Source organism: Pyrus communis, chromosome 10, assembly GCF_041283825.1.
Source record: "Pyrus communis isolate YQ-2024b chromosome 10, ASM4128382v1, whole genome shotgun sequence".
Classification (NCBI taxonomy): domain Eukaryota; kingdom Viridiplantae; phylum Streptophyta; class Magnoliopsida; order Rosales; family Rosaceae; genus Pyrus; species Pyrus communis.
This window is the reverse complement of record NC_142574.1, coordinates 5156769-5177825: the sequence shown is the minus strand read 5'-3', so window position 1 is coordinate 5177825 and position 21057 is coordinate 5156769. Positions and strand designations below refer to the sequence as shown.

General features: G+C 38.9%; 1 protein-coding gene and 1 pseudogene across 1 annotated transcript; both read right to left on the bottom strand.

Annotated features, from left to right (window-relative positions):
* Positions 1 to 5611: 5611 nt before the first annotated feature.
* LOC148693412 (uncharacterized) lies at positions 5612 to 6265 on the bottom strand. Its single transcript, XM_088678008.1, has one exon. It carries the CDS (start codon positions 6263 to 6265, stop codon positions 5612 to 5614), a length of 654 nt encoding a protein of 217 aa, XP_088534134.1.
* Positions 6266 to 12661: 6396 nt separating this feature from the next.
* LOC137729987 (protein SMALL AUXIN UP-REGULATED RNA 12 pseudogene) lies at positions 12662 to 13473 on the bottom strand (annotated as a pseudogene).
* Positions 13474 to 21057: the final 7584 nt, after the last annotated feature.

Below are 21057 nucleotides of genomic sequence, written 5' to 3'. Positions count from 1 at the left end.
TAACAGTTCATTTGGTCTGATATGAAAAAGAGCCATTTTAAAAATGTGGTCCAAAGAGGTGATTTTTCTAACTTTTTTCCATTTTATGTACGATATATACTGATGTGGTTGAATGTTTTGCGGTTTTATTCCTAAAATGTTCAATAAGATGGTGAGTTGGATTGACTGGGCAAACTCCGAAATTTTTACATGCTGTGAGGGCATATATAGTGGGTAAAATTTATGAGTTACTGGTGACTTTTCTTCAACAACTAAACTATTACGTCTTCAAGAAAATGAATGTCAACTTAAAATCTTTTAAATTGAAGGTTGAAGTTGAATTGGTCATAAAAGAAATTTGTACTACTCGCCACAAAAAGGGTAGGACTATGATGAATAGAGTTCCTTTGTGGCCTATTCATCTTCTACCTTCAACTTAGACATTTAGAAGTTAAGTCCACATCATTTATTCCATCAACACAGAATTATAGTGAGTTTTTTTCTGCCCAATCAACATTGAAATGAGATCTTAATTAAGAACTTCTATCATAAAAGCATAAAAAATTTGTTAGCCTAATATATCAATACTTCGAGTGGATATGAGTTTGTTCAAATTGTGTGAATACTTTCAATATCGAGAGATGCTCGATGTAAAATTAACTAATAAATGCCACCTTAAAAAATCATCATGCATTTCTTAAAGTGAAACTTATGTAAAATTAACTAATAAATGCCACCTTAAAAAATCATCATGCATTTCTTAAAGTGAAACTTTCACTGATAACTTTATAGAAGATGAGATACATGATGGTGCTTTTGTTTTGCAAATTTCTTTTTCCTTTCGAACTCAAATTTTCTTACATGCAATTTGTCACATTCCGGTCCGGGACGGATCACTTCCCAGATCTACTCCACCACCATAGCATGATATTGTCCGCTTTGGGCCCCGACCATGCCCTCACGGTTTTGTTTATAGGAACTCACACGAGAACTTCCCAGTCGGTCACCCATCCTGGGAATGCTCTTGCGCGCTACTCACTTAACTTTGGAGTTCTCATGAAACCCGATGCCAATGAGCTCCCAAAAAGCCTCATGCTAGGTAAGGATGAGAATATACATATAAGGATCACTCCCCTAGACGATGTGGGATGTTACACAATTCATCTTGATTTTTGGAAAATGTTAGTAGCAACTCCTTGCTTAATATACAAGAGCCCTAGTGCATGCAGTACTCAAGGTTAATGGGAGTTGAAGGACTGGTGATTAGAGTGTACATATATATTCCAATTCCAAACAAGATATGGTCTTAAACCGTATGCCATAAGTAAAGGATAAGATAAAAATGATATTTCATTGTCACATAATTCATGTATGATGCGTATTTTCTGCGTCCAAAGTATTGGAGGCTTCGAATAGCGTATGAATCACTGGGTGGATATGAACCTCGAGCTGGCATATATATAATTTGGATAATCATTTATATTATGAACTCAAAGCTAGACTTCCATTTCTAATTAGTATCTCTGGAACAGAAAAAAATGTAATTGATGAAAATTTTCAACAAGTAATTGCCGTTGTATATGTGGAGACGTAATAGTAAAAATTCTCCGTCTTTTGTTTTGACGAAATTGTACCACAAAATTATTAAACAAGTGGGGAGGGGAGGGAGGGGGTTGGACGATCAATTTTTGATGTCTAAGTCGAGTGACAGAGAGATTTACGGTTGAATTGTGTAGCATTCACTTACTTAAGATGTGTACAATGAGGGGTAGGAGATTGTCATGTCATGTGTTGACATCTAGTTGGCTAAAGAGTATCATTCGTCAGATGCACTAAAGAATTATCCAAAAGATATTATTAAATTAATAATATCTTAGAATTATCTTGTAGAGTCCTTGATTTGATTGGATTGGATTGTTGTTCCTTGCTTGAAGGAAGTTGTCTTCAATAAGGAAAGCTTAAAGATAGAAATTAGTTATTAATTTTACCTTTAATTTTCTTGCCTTATCTTTTTACTATGTGTTCGGGCAGGAAATCTCGCGGGGAGGGGTCCCTGGCTCGAGCACACATCTCCCCGAGGAGTTGGCACTTTGGTTGATTGTCGGGCTTCGACTTGCTGAGATGTTGCAAGAGGAGGACAAAGTTAGCTCTGAAAAGTGCCTTTGCGGGGCCTTAGGTGTAGGCCTTGAGGCTCGCAATCAAAACTAACTAAGTGCTAAGGCGTGCCACTGCCATCTTTGTATGACAGATGTAGAACAAGTGTATTTAAGACGATCACTTGTGCCCCAAGTTATTCTGACTTCTTGTTATCAAAGGATTGTCGTAGATGGGTTAAGTCTCCATTAAGTCTTTTTTGTGCCTTGAGATCAAGGATTTTTAGTTCTTATTTTGTATGCTTAAAGGGTGGAGATCAAGATCTGATCAAGTCATCAGTCTTAATCACTTTTAATTTTCTTATGACCATAGAACCACTAGATGAACCAGATCTGAGAACTGATGGAGCTTTGGATCACCAAAGACTAGAAATGACTTGAATATGTACTAGGGAATACAATATAACAATAGATCTATTGATTGAAAGACAAAACAAAGAGAGGCGGGCAAAATTTCACCTTGTTGGGCAAGGTTGAATGTCTTGCAATTTCTTTGTTGTAATTCTAAAGGGTTAGGTACTGAAAGAGGGATGAAAGGTAAATGAGTTTACACAAGAGAATCAATACTACATCATTTGACAAAGGTAGCAGAGCTTTTACATAGACAAAAGATGTCTTTCTAAAGGAAGTATAGAGCCAAAATGGTGCATAATCTGGACAAAGCACAGCTTTTTGGATATTTGCTTGACTGAGAGGCAAGTTGTATGTTTGTTTGTTTGATTGGTTGAGTGTCCTTATTTATGGGCCCTCTTCTCCTATTTATAGGCGAATTAGCCTGACTGTGCTGCTTCTGCTCTTGCTTGAAAACAACTGGAAGATAGTGAGTCATCATCATGTTTACATGTTCTACCATTCAGAAAAGTGCTTTTGGGCCACGAGTTGGTTGATTTCCATCAATTGTCACTTCCCTTGTAAGCATGTAACCTTTGTATTTAATGGGGAGCCGTCATATTGTCTTGAGACAGGTATCTAGGCTTGATTCTGGGCCTCGGGCAAAATCTCCTCTATTGAGCTCTTTTGGGCTTCATTCCCTTTAAGGCCAAAGTTAAATATTAACCCAAACAGTGCCCCATTCAATCGTTGTTAAGCCTGCAAACTGATGCGTTACTAATGATTGAATAGCCGCCTTTCATTAACCACCGTTGCACACTTTCCCTCGGAACTTGCACTGTTTTCAAAAGCAACCGTTAGTTCACCGAGCCTCTTTTGCACTAACCCATGAATTCCAACCGTCACCCGATCTTTCACTATAAAACTCCTTTCAATTTCATTCCTTGGCCAAAGATTTCAACCAACTCGAGTCTTCAAAATTTTCCAGGATCACCTAGAATTCATATACGCTTTCAGACCCCTTTAATTTCAACTTTCTTCCTATCTTCTCAAAGGTACTCAAAGCTGCATGAATCCAATTTTCTCCTGCAACTGGTGAAAGAATTTCCACCATGCATTATTTTCTCAACGGCCTTCATCGTCCTCGGGTAGGTCCTTACATTAGGTTCTCCTTCAAAGATGGAGGAATGCATCACTTGGAACCTGCATGAGCCTTTCAGGTCTCAATTGCTGTTGGAGATAACATGCCTAAGAAGAAATCAGTTCTTATAAAATCATCAGAAATGTGCACTACTCCCTGCTTCCATTTCATGACTTCTATGGCATTGAGGAGTAACCGAGTAGCCTTAATCACACCGGTAGATTCCATTCTTGTTGATAATCACAAGCCCATACTTCCCCATAGCTTTTGCTTTCTTAATCACTTCATCATCATAGGTGTATGCTTTAGGATCAACTAGCATGACTTCATTGGTTGGGCTCTCGGGCGAAGGCATAGAAGATCCAAAAAAATTGAGACAGCAAATGGAAGTTGGATATGCTGAAATCTATTTAGCCAATAGTAACAATGTTTAGGTAGAGTTGGACAAAAAGTAGACTCACCATTTTAAGGCAACTGTCCTAGTTAGGGATGTAAAACTATTAAGCTAAATCTGATATAACTTTTTGCTTAAATGAACAAGATTTCTTTAAATTGCTTTGCCTTGCATTTTCCTCGAGATTCATGACGAGTGCAAAACTGGCTTTAGATTTCATACAACGCTTGCACTTCTTCTATTATATAGCAATCCTTAACATCCCATAAAGTTAGGTGATACTTCTTCAAAAATTTAACATTGATTGGATGCTTTTGTAAGTCTCCTTCCAAATTTGTTAAGTAATATCCACCTTTACCCAATACTTGGTTAACAATGAAGAGACCTTCCCAGGTCGGGCTCCATTTTCCAAAGCCTTTGGTCTGAGCTCCCAAAGGAAGAATCCCCTTCCATACCAACTCTCATTCCTTGAAGTTCTTCAACTTGACCTTTTTATTATAGGCTAGGGCAACAGCCTTCTTTCTTTCTTGAATTTTATTTAGAGCTTTGATTCAGGCTATATTAAGGTCTTCAATTCCTTGACACATAGCCTTAATGTACTCTTCACTGTGTAGCCTGAATTGATTTTGAATCCTAACTGAACTTACATTAATTTCCATAGGAATCATAGCATCTTGACCGAAGTCAGAGCATAAGGAGTAGTTCCAGTTGCTGCTCTTTTGGAAATCCTATATGCCCACAAAGTATCTCCCAACTCCTCATGCCATTTCTTTGGATTCCTGGCCACCATTCTTTTAATAATTTTACCAAGATCTTATTGCTAGATTTAGCCTGCCCGTTTGACTGGGTGTAGTAAGTACTAGACTAGACCATCTTTATTTTGAACTTACTGGCAAACTCTTCTACTTCTTTTGAAATAAAAGATGGTCCCCGGTTTGTGACAATTGTCTCGAGCACCCCAAATCTATGTAAGATCTTGGTTTCAATGAATTTCCTAACTGCAATTGAAGTGATAGTTTTTACTGCTGAAGCTTCTACCCATTTGGTGAAGTAATCTGTTGCCACAATTATGAACGTATGTCCTTTGCTAGAAGCTGGGTGAATTTTCCCGATGAAGTCCATTGCCCATCCTCTGAAGGGCCAAGGCTTAACCAAGGGGTTTAAGGGTATTAAGGGCATATGTTGGAGTGGTCCATGTCTCTGGCATTCCTCACACCCTCGGGCATAAGCTTTGCAATCCTTCTCTATCTCGGGCCAGAAATAACCGTATCTCCTAAGTAGCCACCTCATCTTGGTTCCCACCTGATGTGCTCGACATATCCCTTCATGTACTTCGGCCATTACTCTTATCGATTCTTCTTGGTCTAGGCACTTTAGCATTAATCCATCTGGAGTCTTCCTTAGTGAATTTTCTTCCCATAAGACGTACTTAGTTGCTTGCTGTCTATTCTTCTTACTTGTGGGGAATGGTGAATCTCTTAAATATCGAAGAACAGGTGTCCTCCGATCTTCCTTCTCCATCTCTTCAGTCATTACATCTAGGCTGAATGCTCTTTCTATGATAGAAGGGAGATTTCTTCTTTGGACTTTTATATCCTCTTCAAACTTTCTCTCCTAAATTTGTACTCCAGAAACCAATTGTGCCATTTCGTTGGCCATTGCATTTGCTTCTCTAGGAATGTAGCTGGCTGATATTTCAGTGCCCCAATAGCTTAACAATTGAGTGGCCGCTAAGTAATAGCCAGCCATGGTGATGTGTCTACACTTGTACTTTCCATTCAACTGATTGATCACCAACTTTGAATCACCGAATACCTCAACTTCGGTTGCCCCCAACTTTATCAAGATCTCCAGGCCAATTATTAAGGCTTCATATTCTGCCCGATTGTTGGTAGTTTCTTGATAATCTATGAGGAAGGAATAACAATGATGAGTACCTTTAGGATTGATGATGGCAATCCCAGCTCCAGCAGCATTTTGGGTACAAGACCCATCAAAATACACCTTCCATAGAGTAACCCAAAGGCTCGATACCCTTTTTACCTCCTGTTGAATCCATTCTTCTCTACCCAAGAGGGCTTTGCTAGGCGGGATCCAAAGGTTAGCTACCTTCAGGGTTTTAGGGATGTTGATAGGCTCATCATCTGTTTCTTGATGTTCGGCTAAGAAATCTGCTATTGTCTGCCCTTTTACCGCCCTTTGCGGTACATACTGAAAACTGAATTCTGATAATGAGAGGATCCACTTTCCAATTCTTCCTGTCAACATTGGTTTGGACAACATATATTTGATTACGTCGGTTTTGGCAATGATGTGAATGTGGCAAGGCAACATGCAATGCCTTAACTTGCAAGCAGTAAAGTATAAAGTTAAACATAATTTTTCCATCAGAGTGTATCTTGTTTTTACCTCAGTAAGGATTCTATTGAGGTAATATATAGCTTGCTCCTTTCCACTTTCATTGTTTTGGGCTATCAAGCTTCCAATTGACTTTTCTGAGGCAGAGATATAAAGCTTCAACGACTTTCCTCTCTGAGGTGGCATGAGCACTGGTGGATAGGCTAAGTAAGCTTTTATGTTGTCGAAAGCATCTTGGTGCTGTTAGCCCCATTCAAACTCTTCTTTCTCTTTTAGTCTCAGCAGAGGAGTTAGTGGCTGAATCTTGCCCGCCAAATTGGCAATGAACCTCCTCAAAAAGTTGACTTTTCCCAGCGGCCTTTGTAGTTGTACCTTATTAGTAGGGGGAGGTGATTCCATTATTGCTCAAGCTTTGTTCTTGTGAACCTCCATTCTTTTTTTATGAATGAGGAATCCCAAAAAGTTGCCCGATTTTACTCCAAAAACACACTTCTTTGGATTCATTTTTAGCTTATGGATCCTCATTCTTGTTAAGGCTTGTCTGAGGTCCATCAAATGCTGCTCATCAGTTTTGGATTTTACCACGATGTCATCAATATACACTTCATGCTATGACCGATTAAGTCATGAAAAATGGCATTCTTTGACCTTTTCCTCAATTTCTTTGGACATCCTCCGTGGTGCTTGCTTAATAGGTTTAAACCCTCCTTAATAGGCATTTTGTGTTCCACCAAGGTTGGATCTAAACCTAACATCTTGGTGTAATGCCAAGCAAAACAATCTTTAAATTCATGCAGAAGGTCGACAATCCTTGCCCAATCCTTGGTTTCTAACAAACCACTAATCTGTATTGATCTTAGATCCTCCTTAGTTCCCAAATCAATGGTCTCCAAGGGGTCTTGCACTTCTGGGGCTGGTTTGTCGGGTTCTGCACACAAAAACTTAACTAGTGCAGGAGTCTCGAGCAAATTCTCTGGTCCCTCCAAGTCGTATATACATTCAGCCATTTGGAAGGCTGTCTTTAATTCTTCTCCAAAAAATTCTTCTTTTTTCACTCGACTGCTTGAAGCCACTCCAATCCACGATTTTTCTTCTTTGGTTGATTTCTCCCTTTCTTGTTTTTTCTCTCTCCTATACACCAACAGTCTTTTTATTAAGGACCTGACTGTAATCACTTGGTCCTTCCTTTTTTGTTCTGACATTAAAGGTGTTGGGGAGTTGAGATGATGTAGGGTTTGTTCCATTCTTCGCTTGTGAAAGATAACCCTTATTCTAGAAGCTTTTGGGCCGTCACCTTAGTCGGGCGACTGTTCTTATCAGCTCCTGAACATTGAAAAATCCCGATACTAGGATTGTAGAAGTTGGCTTCTATGATGCTAGCCGTAGGGAGGAACGGCCGTGATTCGGCCTCCACCATCTCCCAGAATCCAGGTCTCATTTCCCGTTCTTTATGGTAAACGGCCACTTGTTGGTGTAACGTAGATAGCACAAAGAGGCTCTAATGAATCCAATATCTGCCTAGTAAAGCCCTATAAGTGGATGTACTGTTTACAACAAAAAAGGCCAACATGATTTGTTTTGAGCCCAAATCGACATCTAATGGCAATATCTTATGAGTCCTGGTGATAGCTCCCGAGAAACTAGAAACTTTAAGATCTATAGGGATAAGGTCATTCTCACTCCTGCACATTCTCTTCATCTGTTTGTATGGTAACACATTGACTGTGGCCCCTTCATCAACCAAGACCCTATTGAAAGGTACTCCTTCAAAGTGAGCAGTTACATATATGGGCTTGAGATGGTTGGCTAGGACCGAACTCGGGTGAGCAAAGACCACCTTGTCTGAGTATATTCTTTTAGGTTTCTTCCCTGATTGCTCAAGCAAGCCTATCTGGTTGGGTTATCTTTGTCCCTTTTCTTCGACACTAACATGCGCCATCATTGGTTCTGTGGCCAAGTAATCACCTTCCATCATGGGAGGCTGGTTATGCTTGGCGCGAAACATGGCTGATAAAACATATGTCATGTTTACGTGGAAGTTGCCAGGTAAATCTTTCCCCTTGCCCTCGATATGGTTCATAGATTCATCTAACCAAGCCTGTGCTTCTTCGGGCAACATTAACTCTGGCAACTTTTCTTCCAAGGTTATGCCAAAGTCTAGCATCTGTTCTAGAACCTCTCAGATGGTATCTACTAACAATGGTGCAGGCAACCCTTCCTCGGGTGAGATAGTTCCAACACAAATTGGTTCTAGGCTCCATCCTGGAGTAGGTATCATTACCATATCTTCTTGAGCTCTTCTCAATATTCTGTGTTTCCCAGGATAGAGGTTCGGGGGCACATGGTTTCTTTCCCCTTCGTTCTTGCTATTTGCCTTCTTCACCTCCTTTTTACTTCCTTAATAAGGTCGATTTTCTCCCTTATGAGGCACATTTTCGAACTTCACATTCTCTGAGGTTTTTGAAGTAGTGGAAACTTTTAACGAGTTCATGTGGGCCTTATGTTGCCTTTGGACCCTCTTGATCATGGAGGCTTCATCTCTTTAACAAGCCTCTCATCCCTTCCAATTATGTACCACTTCCGCCCGAGTCAGGCAAGATTCTTCTTTGTGATCGGATTGACTATTTTTCCTTTCATTCTAACATCTCTTCTGGCATAACCTAGTTGAGATAGCCTTACATCTACCCACTTTGCTATCTTGGTCTCCATGTCTTCCATTTCTTCTGAAGCTTTATAGTTTCTAAACACTTTTGACAAGTTTTTAGGCTGAAAGTTTCCTCCTAACCTTTGAAAGACATTCTTAGTAGTTTCCCTCTCTGCTGCCCGTATGATACTCATGTGATTTTCATGTTCCTCCTCCTTCTTTCTTTTGATCAATTCTTGATCAATGACGACTGCAATTACTGGTACCTCCAATTCACATTCACACTAACGTCTACTGCATAACATTACCCCTTTGATTATGGTGGCTTTAGGCTTTTCGAGTAACTTGATAACTCTCTCAATTGGTTTATTGATCGGCCTTCTTTCCGCTTTTACCTCCCAAGTGGCTTTTCCCTTTCCTTTCTCTGCCTATGTTAGGTTAATCATGTTTACTGGGGCTTGTAGAAAAGGGTCAATATCAATCCTTGTATTAGCCTGTGGTTCTTTTAGTGATTGCTTTATTTCTAACCCGCACTGGCCCCGGCTATCTAATAAAAATAACGAAGGGTCGGGCAAATCTAGTTCCTTGATTTTCTTCGACTGTGGTTGATCAGCTCTGGGTTCATCCTTGCTCTTTTCTTTATTCTCTCATCATCTTTCTACCATGGTTGTTTTCTGGGGTAGAATATCCTAGATTTAGCATTCTTTGCAGATTTCTTGTCAAGGAACAGAGTCTGCTCACTTCCTCTCTTATCTCTAGAGAATTTCTCTCCATGCTTTTCAAGACAGCTATTATGGTAGCCTGCAGGTCTTCATTTGTGACCTTCCCTCCTGATCATTCGAAAGGAGTCGGGCTTTTCGTCAAGGCAGGTCCTTGCAAGTCTTCGAGGAGATTTGCCATGTTTGATCTTGGGATACACTAGGGTGATTTTTGCTTCATTCCTATCCTCCTGAAGGTTTGTTCTTTCTTTCGCCTACTTGGCATACAAGATTTGTGGTCCCACTGGGCTTGCCAAAACTATGTTCGGGCAGGAAATCTCGCTAAGAGAGGTTTTTGGCTCGAACACACAGCTCATCGAGGAGTTAGCACCTTGGTTGATTGTCGGGCTACAACTTGCTGAGATGCTGCAAGAGGAGGATAAAGTTAGTTCTAAAAGGTGCCTTTGCGGGGCCTTAGGTGTAGGCCTTGAGACTTGCAATCAAAACTAACTAAGTACTAAGGCGTGCCATTGCCATCTTTGTATGGCAGATGTAGAACAAGTGTATTTAAGCCGATTACTTGCAGCCCAAGTTATTCTGACTTCTTGTTATCAAAGGATTGTCGTAGATGGGTTAAGTCTACATTAAGTTCTTTTCTGTGCCTTGAGATCAAGGACTTTTAGTTCTTTATCTTGTATGCTTAAAGGGCGGAGATCAAGATATGATCAAGTCATCAGTTTTAATTAGTTTTAATCTTCTTATGACCATAAAACCATTAAATGAACTAGATCTGAGATCTGATGGAGCTTTAGATCACCAAAAGACTATAAATCACTTGAATATGTACTGGGGAATTATAACAATAGATCTATTAATTGAAGGACAAAACAAAGAGAGGTGGGCAAGATTTCACCTTGTCGGGCAAGGTTGAACATCTTGCAATTCTAAAGGGCTAGGTACTGAAAGAGGGATGAAAGGTAAATGGGTTTACACAAGAGAATCGATACTACAACATTTGAAAAAGGTAAAAGAGTTTTTACATAGACAAAAGATGTCTTTCTAAAGGAAGTCTAGAGCTAAAAGGGTGCAAAATCTAGACAAAGCACAACTTTCTGGATATTTGCTTGACTGAGAGGCAAGTTGTATGTTTGTTTGTTTGATTGGTTGAGTGTCCTTATTTCTGGGCCCTCGTCTCCTATTTATAGGTGAATTAGCCTGACTGTGCTGCTTCTACTCTTACCCGAAAACAACTGGAGGATAGTGAGTCATCAACATTTTTACATGTTCTGCCATTCGAAAAAGTGCTTTTGGGCCGAGAGTTGGTTGATTTCCATTAGTTGTCACTTCCCTTGTAAGCACATAACCTTTGCATTTAATGGGGAGCCGTTATATTGTCTTAAGACAGGTATCTAGGCTTGACTCTGGGCCTCGGGCAAAATCTCCTTTATTGAGCTCTATTAGGCTTCATTCCCTTTAAGCCCAAAGTTAAATATTAACCCAAACACTATGAGTATAAAAGTTTAGAGAAGTCGTAGTTAACAGCTCAGGTCTTCTTAGTGGTTAACTTGGTGTGAAACGGATGTGGGCCTCATTAATTTCATAAGTGCATTCTCTCGTCACTTGTGGGTGCAAGTCTATGTGTCAACTTTAACATTTTTTGAATTAGTTTTTAAAATAACTTTAATACTCTAAACTCGAACTCCACTAAGAATTTCGTAACTTAATTAAACTTCCCTTCCCCCTGCTGGAAGTCAAGTTGGTAGCGATAATGACAAGAAAATGGGGAAGCAGACGATGAGACTAGAGAGATCGTGAGGAAAGAAAAAGATAAAATATAGACTCATAATTTTCTATTTTTCTTGTCAAAATCTGAATTTGTAGGATCCAATTATAACCTGTTATTACCTTTCTTAATTTTTTGCAACTTGCAATTTTAATTGGAAAACACTCGTTGTAACTAATACTACGTGGTGGATGTGGTACTCTAAATAATTATTCTTGTGAAGAACCTGATCGCTGATCCGTACAAAACCTATGTACCCACATTCTCTGACAAGTTACTCAATTTTAACATGTTTTTAGGAAAAGGATCCTCACCGGATTCTTTTTATGGGGATCTTAGATATCTTGTAATCGTGATCGTTTATCGTACATCGTGGGGTCATAAATCATTTCAAAATTTAAAATTTAAAATTAAATATAAATAGTACCTAACGAAAACTGACCGTACGATGTATGATATACGATCATGATTACGAAATCCCTAGCTAGGATCCTCAAGAAAAAGATTCGGCGAGGGTCCTTTGGGTACTTTATTTTTAAGCTAATTGACGCTCCTGAATGTGATTTGACTCAAGATTTTGTATTCCACATAGCTACGCTACCTGCTGCTTCAAGCCATGCATGGATCTCAATTTTTTCCTAATGAGGGATATTATATAGGTTTATTTTTAACTAGGTTCTTTGGAACTTTATTTAAATTTTACTTTGCATACTGTAACTCAGAAGTCACCAATTTATTTCCTAAAACTCGAAATTCGTTTCACTTTGATTTGTGGACTCTTTCTTTTGTCGGAAACTTATAAGTCGCCTCCTAAAACATATGTGGAACCCAACACCCAATAAGACTGTCACATGTGCAATAAATTTGAATATAAATTTCCATTATGCGTTAACATTCAACAATCAGAGAATACTAATTTTAAAAGAAATTGAAGAGATAAAAAAAATAAAAAAGATTTTGATTAGCCTGACACACTCAAATCAAACACACATAAAAAATTTAACAGATCTCAGCAATGTGGAGCGAATTTTGAGTTTTATAGAGACGACTTTCAAGTTTTAGGAGGCAACATAGGATCAAAATCGAGTTACAGGGGCAAAGTGAAACGAACTTTGAGTTTTAAAAAGTAATGTGGTGACTTTTAAGTTATAAGAAGCAAAGTGAGATTAAAAGAGGCGTAGTTAAAAATAAGCCTATTTTTTAAGGCAAACAGTCACTTAAGCTGTCCTTAATTCCTTAAAAACAGTAGTAATTGTCTCACGGGGAACATAACAATCTACCTCTGTGAGTAAAATGGATCTCAAACTTTACAATGTAACCAAACCCATTTTATGTTAATGGGTTTCAAGTTAGGGTCAATAATCAAACATCTCAAAAGGGTTCAAAACAAACCTACCAACCCCCAAAAAATAAAAAATAAAAAACCCAACAAATTAAGGTCAAGATTGATGAAAAAGGAAGAACAAGATGTTAAAAAAAGAGAGAAGCTATGACTATCTAGCTAGCTAAGCTTCATCTTGGTCATCTCTTCTCCATGAAAATCCCACACACAAATCTCTAGAACTTGAAAATATCCAATGATATCATTTGAGCATCGACGTTAGGGATCGAAAAACTTCTTCTTCGCAGGGGATGGTGAGGCCCATGTCGTGATCGAAGCCAAATTCCTCTTCGGCTTGGCGGAGGAGGCATTGGAACTGAGGATGTGTCAAGAACGAGATGGGAACAATGTACCTTGTTCTGTTCTCGCCAACGTAAACTGGGAAATGGCCTTTTGGGACATCAATGGGAAGACCATCTTCGTCGTAGCCATATTTCTTTCCCAAGCTCGAGCATCTTTTCAGGATTTGCTTGAGCACTGCGGTTTGAGCCAGTTTGTTTGGTTTTCTGATGCCCATCCTTTTTCTTTGCTTTGTGTTTTCGGTTTCTGGTGTTTGTTTTGGGGTAAAGGAAATGGGGAAGGAAGGATAAGAGAGGTGTTGGTGGTGAAGTGAGTGAAGGGTGATAGGGGTATTTATGGAGGAGAGGGTTTGAGAGAGAGAGAGAGAGAGAGAGAGAGAGAGAGAGAGGTCATGTGGAAGTGTGGGGAGGGTAGGACATACCACGGGTGTTTTGGGGTGTGTGTATGTCTATGTCTATGTGTATGTGTGCAGGGAAATGGTGGGAGCCAAACCCATTGGGTTTACTCTTGCATGTCGGCCCTCCATATGACAACATGGACCCTCTCTCTCTTTCTTCATGGAAAAATTTCATTTTTTGGATGAAGGTATCTAAATTTGAAAGTTTGGTTTCGAAAGCTCTATACTTTATTGACTGACCAAATCATTTCTCAGTTAATGACTTTCCACAAAGAGATGCCATTCTCATTCTGTTATAAGCAGTTTTGTTATAATACTCTAATAATAAAAACTGATACAAACATTAAAGAGGACATTCTTGATTAAATGCAAGAGGTCATTTCAACAAAACATAAAAGACCAACATGACCAAGCTAGTTTTCACTGTATTGATGGATTTGAGAGTGAGATGTCCCTTAAAATAATTAAGGGAATTGCATCCAAATCTTGAAATCATCCACACCCAAACTCAAGAGACTGGGATGACATTTTAAAGTCAAAGTAACTCAATTTCTAATGGAAATGTTAAACACGATTTTGACATCTGAAAATTTTACGCACAAAAGTTGAAATATAACGAACATGAGGACACTCTTTGACAACGAGCAATGTCAACTCCAAAGAGAAACTGACAAGGAACCAACTAGTGTCCATAGCACCATGAATTTTGTGCTTAACAGTATCAAAATACTCACTTTGAAAGACTCACAAATAGCCTTACCAATAAAACACTTACAAACGAAAAGTACTAAAATAAAAAATAAATCTGCAACAATTCATGAGAAAAGCAAGGAAGAAAGCTAAAGAAAGACTGCTATGAATTTTTTTAGATCTAAGATTTTGGTAAATGAATGAAACACCGGCTATTGGAGAGTTCCATGGACAAATTTTCTAAATACTAAATAATAGGAATTTACAAATGCCATGTAAATTTTCCAGGAAGGTTTAAAGCTAGAAAATTTACAAGGTAATTCATTTTTTCCTCATACTTTTTCTGTTTCTATAGTCTTTAAATTGGATAAATAAAAAAGAATTAATGGACAAATGTAAAAGAGATGAGTTAACAGTAACTTCACCCTTTCTTATTGCCCTTGTAATTGGGTGATTCATTCTCCCTACCCCAACAAAAACAGTTCCAGCGCACCCAAATCAGTGGGGCTATTCTGTGGGCCCAACTCCCCAGACTCAACAATAGGGACATTCTCGCCCGCCTCTGTGCCTGAGGCGATATGACGTCACATGACAAAAAAAATTTGCAGGTTAGGGTGCAGAATCAGATGATGGTCGAGGGAGGGGGCGGTCCTCTCGGGGACGATCCACTTGGCCTTGATGTGTTTCCGCCGACGTGGTGGTACAGTTTGACGGCGTTCAGGCCTTGCGCGGCGGAGGTAGCGAAAGAGGAGGAATGAGAGACGTACTCGAGTTGAAGGGCTTTGAGCCTGGCACCGACGTCGTCGACGGTGGAGTCTTGGGTTTTGTCTTAGTAGGGTGGAATTGCTCTAAAAAGAGATACGTAAACGTAAGAATCCACTACTGGCACAGCAATTTACTACAATTTTACATCCTTCTCTCTTTATCTACAATCACGGACCGATAGTTAGGATACTATACAGTAGCCGATAATTAGGGGACTATACAGTACAGTCCTGTGGAAGTGGATGGTTTGGCCTTTTCTGATTGTTCGGCAACCTGGTCTGGTGATTCCGTGTACTGCTTCTACCTCACAGATAAAACAACTCTCTCTCTCTCTCTCTCTCTCTCTCTCACACACACACACACACACAGCACATAGCAAACTAACATTTTTATAGAAACCTATGTGTCTTTCACTGCTACTTATGCATATTTCCACCGTACTTTTGTGATCACGCTTCCGGATTGAGTTGGTACCAAATCAATCAAAATCATACCTCAAACATTTTCTTACTTTCATGATTACTTTATTTAGCAATAATCTCAGTTCGAGTACGTAACATTTTCGCACGATTGTTTAATTAACTTAAACTCAACCCAGATACGTATATGAAAGTTTAGTGGTGGTGATTTTGACACTAACATTAAATTGATACGATGAGAATCTATTAATACGATTCAAGTGGATACCTATATGTATTTGGTTATCACAGATATCAAGTAAACTCCATGCATGTATATATAATTTCCTGTCCTACTCATCCTGAGCAGAGATGTCTCTCTCGCAAATCCCAATTCAGCACCCTCTTCTAAACAGGAAGAAAGTATTGACGAAAACAAACAAGGTTGGAAGCGGTGATCAACATTGATTCAAACTGAAAAGAAAGATGCATTCCTTTTTGTTAAAGTTATCGAACATTATATATATTTTTTAATTATGTTTCCAATGTAAACAAACTTATGAAGTTGTACACGCCATCTTATTTTATCTATGGTGAAATATTCATTCTAAAACATCTTCTCAGATAGACTCTTGTCTATCAATACAGGCGTTTACTCATGTTTCTTGTTGCGTGGCACTCTTGGCCCGCTTATTATTAGCTTATACACCCAATTATTAGCTTATGAACTCAATACATGGAGTTATATGACATTGTTCTAAAAATCTCCGCCTAGCGCCACATAGGCCCAGCCTAGGCGCTAGGCGCTTAGCTACTATCCCGATTAATCCCTAGGAGTTCGAAAATTAAGAAATGGCTCCTAAACTTGCTTAGGCGCTCACCCAGATCAACTAGAAGCCCGCCTAGACCTGCCTAGGTCACGACTCTTTAGACAGAAAATAGATAACTTTCATTTTGCATTTTTTTTTTTCAATAAATTGTAATAAACTTGTTGAATACAAAGATGAACACATGTACATTATATGCTTGGTTCCCATGTTTTCATTATGTTCTAATATTTTGTAATCTATATGTCATTTTATTTTGTAATTTATGTATTCAAATGCAATTATGTATTTTTTAAGAATAAGCATGCAATTATTTATATTAACTTAAATCCGCCTAGGACCCCGCCTAGCCATCTAAACAGTAGGCTTCAGCCTGCCGTCCGACTAGCACCTAGTGTCTTTTAAAACCTTGTTCTACGGCTCACTAACTCATCAAATCGCGACTCACTAACCGGTTCACTAACTGACGAGTCATTGGCCATGGACCTAATGGTTAAAATAACAGTGAAGTGCAGTGTCTTAATAGCGTATAGAGCTTTCTTTACGTGGTCCTACTGGAACTACAACCACTAGAAAAGAAGATTTGCAATAAGACGTAAATCTACGGCAAATGTACACCCCATATACCTTCCAAGTCTGCATCCATTTTAGCAAAGGAACCCCTCCATGTTCGAATTCATAAAGTGGTCCACAAAGCTATGATTAGTGCCCAATACGGCCATGTCCTGCATTTCTGTCTCTTGTTTTTGTGTTTTCTCAAACCCAAACGAGTACATATATCTTTATGATCATAATTAATTAGCGCACACTCAAGCACAACCAAAAATTTAGGTTTAAACGGTGTAACTTTAGACCAACGCAGGGCTAGTACTTGGCTTTTCTAGGCTAAGGCAACTCTAAAGAAATATGCCCCAACATAAATTCACATATGTTATAAATAGGCAAAAGTGAGAGAGAGATAACCTTTGCTAGAGATAGAAGTAGAACAGGTGCTATGTATCATACTGTTTATTTTCGTAACTGTATCACACAAAGAATGCAGGCAAAGAAAGGGGGATATTGATATTATTGCTTTCACTCTTAATCTTATGTGTTGTAATGAGATTACAACCATATATACATAGAGGTTTTGATCCGACACAACTTTACATGCATGAAGACATTTTTTATCTCCCTAAGACTTTCAACGGTTGTCACCAAAGTCTATTTTGGTTTGCTACCTCATACAATCGCATGTGTGTCATTCACACTAAATTTCACAACAACATAAAAAATAATTTCAGCCCAAGACTATAAGAGAGCGCCTTTAGTTATCAAAAGACGATGACACTCTCTAACAAGCAACTAGTTCTTAGGAGACCTAGCCGAAACTCTTGGCTGAAACCGCTTTGGTGTTGCTAAGTGAACGTCGCCAGAAACGTTCTCAAACAATAGAACTATGGCCGGTGTGGATAAGTAAGTCGACTGCCAATGGTAGGATTTTTGTCTGATTTTCCAACATAACTAATAAGATATGGATTGAGATACATGCAAACAACTAATTTAAATACGATTGAAATTCAATAATTTGATTATCATTCAGATATAACTTAGGGTGATCCAATCTTTTGGTCCGTTTACAAGTTTATAAGTGAGCCTCGCCAAAACCCTACCAAGAGGAAGATCAGAGCACGATTATTTGGGTGGTAGCTAAGAAAGCAACTACATATGGGGGCCAAGGTTGGAGGGTAAATCTGTTGCAATAGGAAGCCCCAGATACAAACATACACAGGTACCAAATTACCTACATGCAAGTCACCGTCTTCCAAAGAATCCCTCCCACCTACCATGTTCTATGAATGAGATTGATTGGGAAAAAACAGAATAAACAAATGAAAACACAAGAGAGGGACTGTAAAGGCCCGCCACCATAGACCCCCCAAAAACACAAGACAGGGAATTTCTATTCAAATTTTGGTGGTATTTTTTCTGTCCCTCATTTTTTTCACCGACTCTGACTGCGGCTTGGTTTGGCACATGAAGGCCATGTTACTCTTGCCCCAAAACTCTCCTGTAAAAACAACAATGTAAGGACCTGATGATGATCGCTGATATGACATCATTTCCAACTGCTTCAAACGGCTCTCTCTCTCTCTCTCTCGCCAATTCAATTACCCAAAAAAGATTACTTCAACCGTAACTGTATATAGTTGGAAGTTGGAATATATATTGTTGATGCACAAAATCAGTGAAGATTTTGGAACAGCGTAAAATGTCAAATTTGTGACCTTCGCTCGGTTGCTCCGGTCACTAATGAGGATAAACATGAAAAGAGATAGAGATAGGGAAGCAAATACAAGATGTACGTGGTTCACCCTAAGTTTGGCTAAGTTCACGGAGTAGAGGAGTTCTCATTAATAGTGAAGGGTTTACACAAATACGTATATAGGTTCAAGCATAATCATCATTAATTAGTGAGTTCTAATGACTAGTTTAAGTACAATAACGATATTAGGGATTCTTTGTAGGAGAATGGTCTTCTTTTATAGTTGAGGAGAGCCTCTAGCTTTTGTTTGTGGTTGATGTAGGACTCTATGAGCTTTATTCTGACGTTGACATGTGTCGTGCTGTGATTAACCCCCTGGTTGGAGGAAAACTCTTGTGCTTCGGTAATGGTGCCTCAGCATCAACCCCTCAGTGGATCCTTGAAGGTATGAAGTTGACCAATGCTTGGTAGTTTTGTGATTGATCAAGTATGGTACAAACATATATGTTATGAGGTATTGTCTTTTTCCATTGGCTCTCTTAGTTAAAACTTGGTAAGAAAATGAGGTCATGTTGAACATTAACCAAAAGATCCCAACTATTATTCTTTTATAGGCATGGATAGAGCAAGAGCAACTAAACGAATAAACAAAAAATGCAGACATCAGGTATTGCCCGGTTGGTTAGAGTAATGTATTTCTGCCACTGTACCTGTACCTATATTTGAATCATTGCTTGAGTAGTTTTGGAGCAGATTAAAATATTGTTTGAAAGGAAAAAATTGAATAAACAAAGGCATTGACACCCATGTGGGTTGTAAGCAAATGCTTTAACAATGAAGTCTGAAGAGACGGCATGATGCATTTTGATGGTGGTGATGATGTCAGAATACATGGTCTCATGGGTTGTTCAATAAAAAGCTTAATATATCATAAACATACTATAAATAAACACATGGAAACATAATTAGTCAAAGAATACATATGAAATATGGTTTATATCCATATCCATCTGTATTTTCAAAGTATGGATAGGATCAGAAAATTAAGCACCTGATGCTGATGTCATGAAGATGTAAATTGTGGTATGGGTTCACATCCCATGTGCACAAGAGTATGGGGAAATGAATAGTAGAGGGAGAAAAACTCAAGTAGAGATGTCTGATCACATTATTTGTAGAGCATTTTTTCATAAAAAAAAACATGAGATCTCTATTTAAACATCACGCGGCCCCACAAGATCCCATCGAATGTGAAAGTTTCTCTAGTCAATCAACTCTGCTAAGTATCTTGTCTAGAATTGGCAAACAGAAACTTCACTATAGGTGCCAAAAACAAATACAAAGGGGTGGATGGGACCAAATACAAGTGGAAATGTTGCTTTGTGTGAGTGAGAGTTGTCATAGTTAAACAATACTATTTCGTAAAAAACGCACCCTTAGAGGAGCTCCACCCTATTAGGGTAGGCTGACTCAAAGCCTGAAAAATAGGTCAGCCTGCACAAAAAATGGTCCAGCCGAGCTTAATAGGCTGGCACCCAACCCAAGCCAGTCCATAGGCCGGGCCAAAACATGCTAAGCAATATGCTGGGCTGTGTGACGTCACAGCCCACTACGAATTTTTTTTTTTTAATTTTTAATTTTTTGCCTAGGCGCATGGGAAACATGCGCGACTGGGCGCAATTTCCTGACCAAAAAAAGGCGGCGAGGCCCACCGTTGCAGTGCATTAATTGGTACCGGGTGAGTGGTCATGTGGCTCGTTCTGGGCCGTTGGATTTCCAACGGCTAGTTTTCTGGACCGTTGGATTTCCAACTGTAAAAAAAATTTGAAATTCAAATCTAACGGCTAGGGATGTGGCTCGTTCTGGGCTGTCTGATCCCAAGATCAACAATCCATGATTTTGTCCAAAAAAACCAAACGGTCAAAATTATGACCGTTGGCCACGTGTTCACATTTGGGCTGTTGGATTTGAATATTTTCAAATCCAGCGGTCCAGATTAATTAACTTAATAAAAAATAATAAAAAATTATTAAAAATTGTTTAAAGTACAGAAAAAGTTTTTAAAAAATTTATTATTATTTTTCTATAAATACATAACCATCATCTTCCACCTTACACCACATTTCAATATTTTCAACACTTTCAAGCAAAGCTTTCATATACTTTTTTGTGAAAAAAATGGCTAAGTGGAAGCTCATCAAAGATGTTATGTTATGTTAATGTTGGGTTCAAATTACCTATGACCTTCTTACGGGTAATGAGATGGAGTTGCGAGAATACTGAAGATTGGGCCAGGAGATTGAGGTCATTTTGAGCTCCTGGAACACTAAAAAAGGTATGCCAAATCCATGTATAACATGAAGCCACTTATTCCAAAATGATACTTTTGGCTCATTATCTATTGCCATAAGCTCCTTGCCACGCACTTGGACAGTTTTTCTAGGTCCAGTGCATGTAGTCAATGCTTCCAATCATGCCAGGAAAGCCTCTATCTCACCCTTCTTCAGAAGCCTTCGCAGGTCCCTTGGCGTGGGTTTTTGGAGATACTTATTGGTGTACAGGACTTTGATTGCG

What these genes read in the sequence shown, in the direction of transcription:
- LOC148693412 (XM_088678008.1), bottom strand. Translation starts at nt 6,265, where the DNA reads ATGTTGACAGGAAGAATTGGAAAGTGGATCCTCTCATTATCAGAATTC.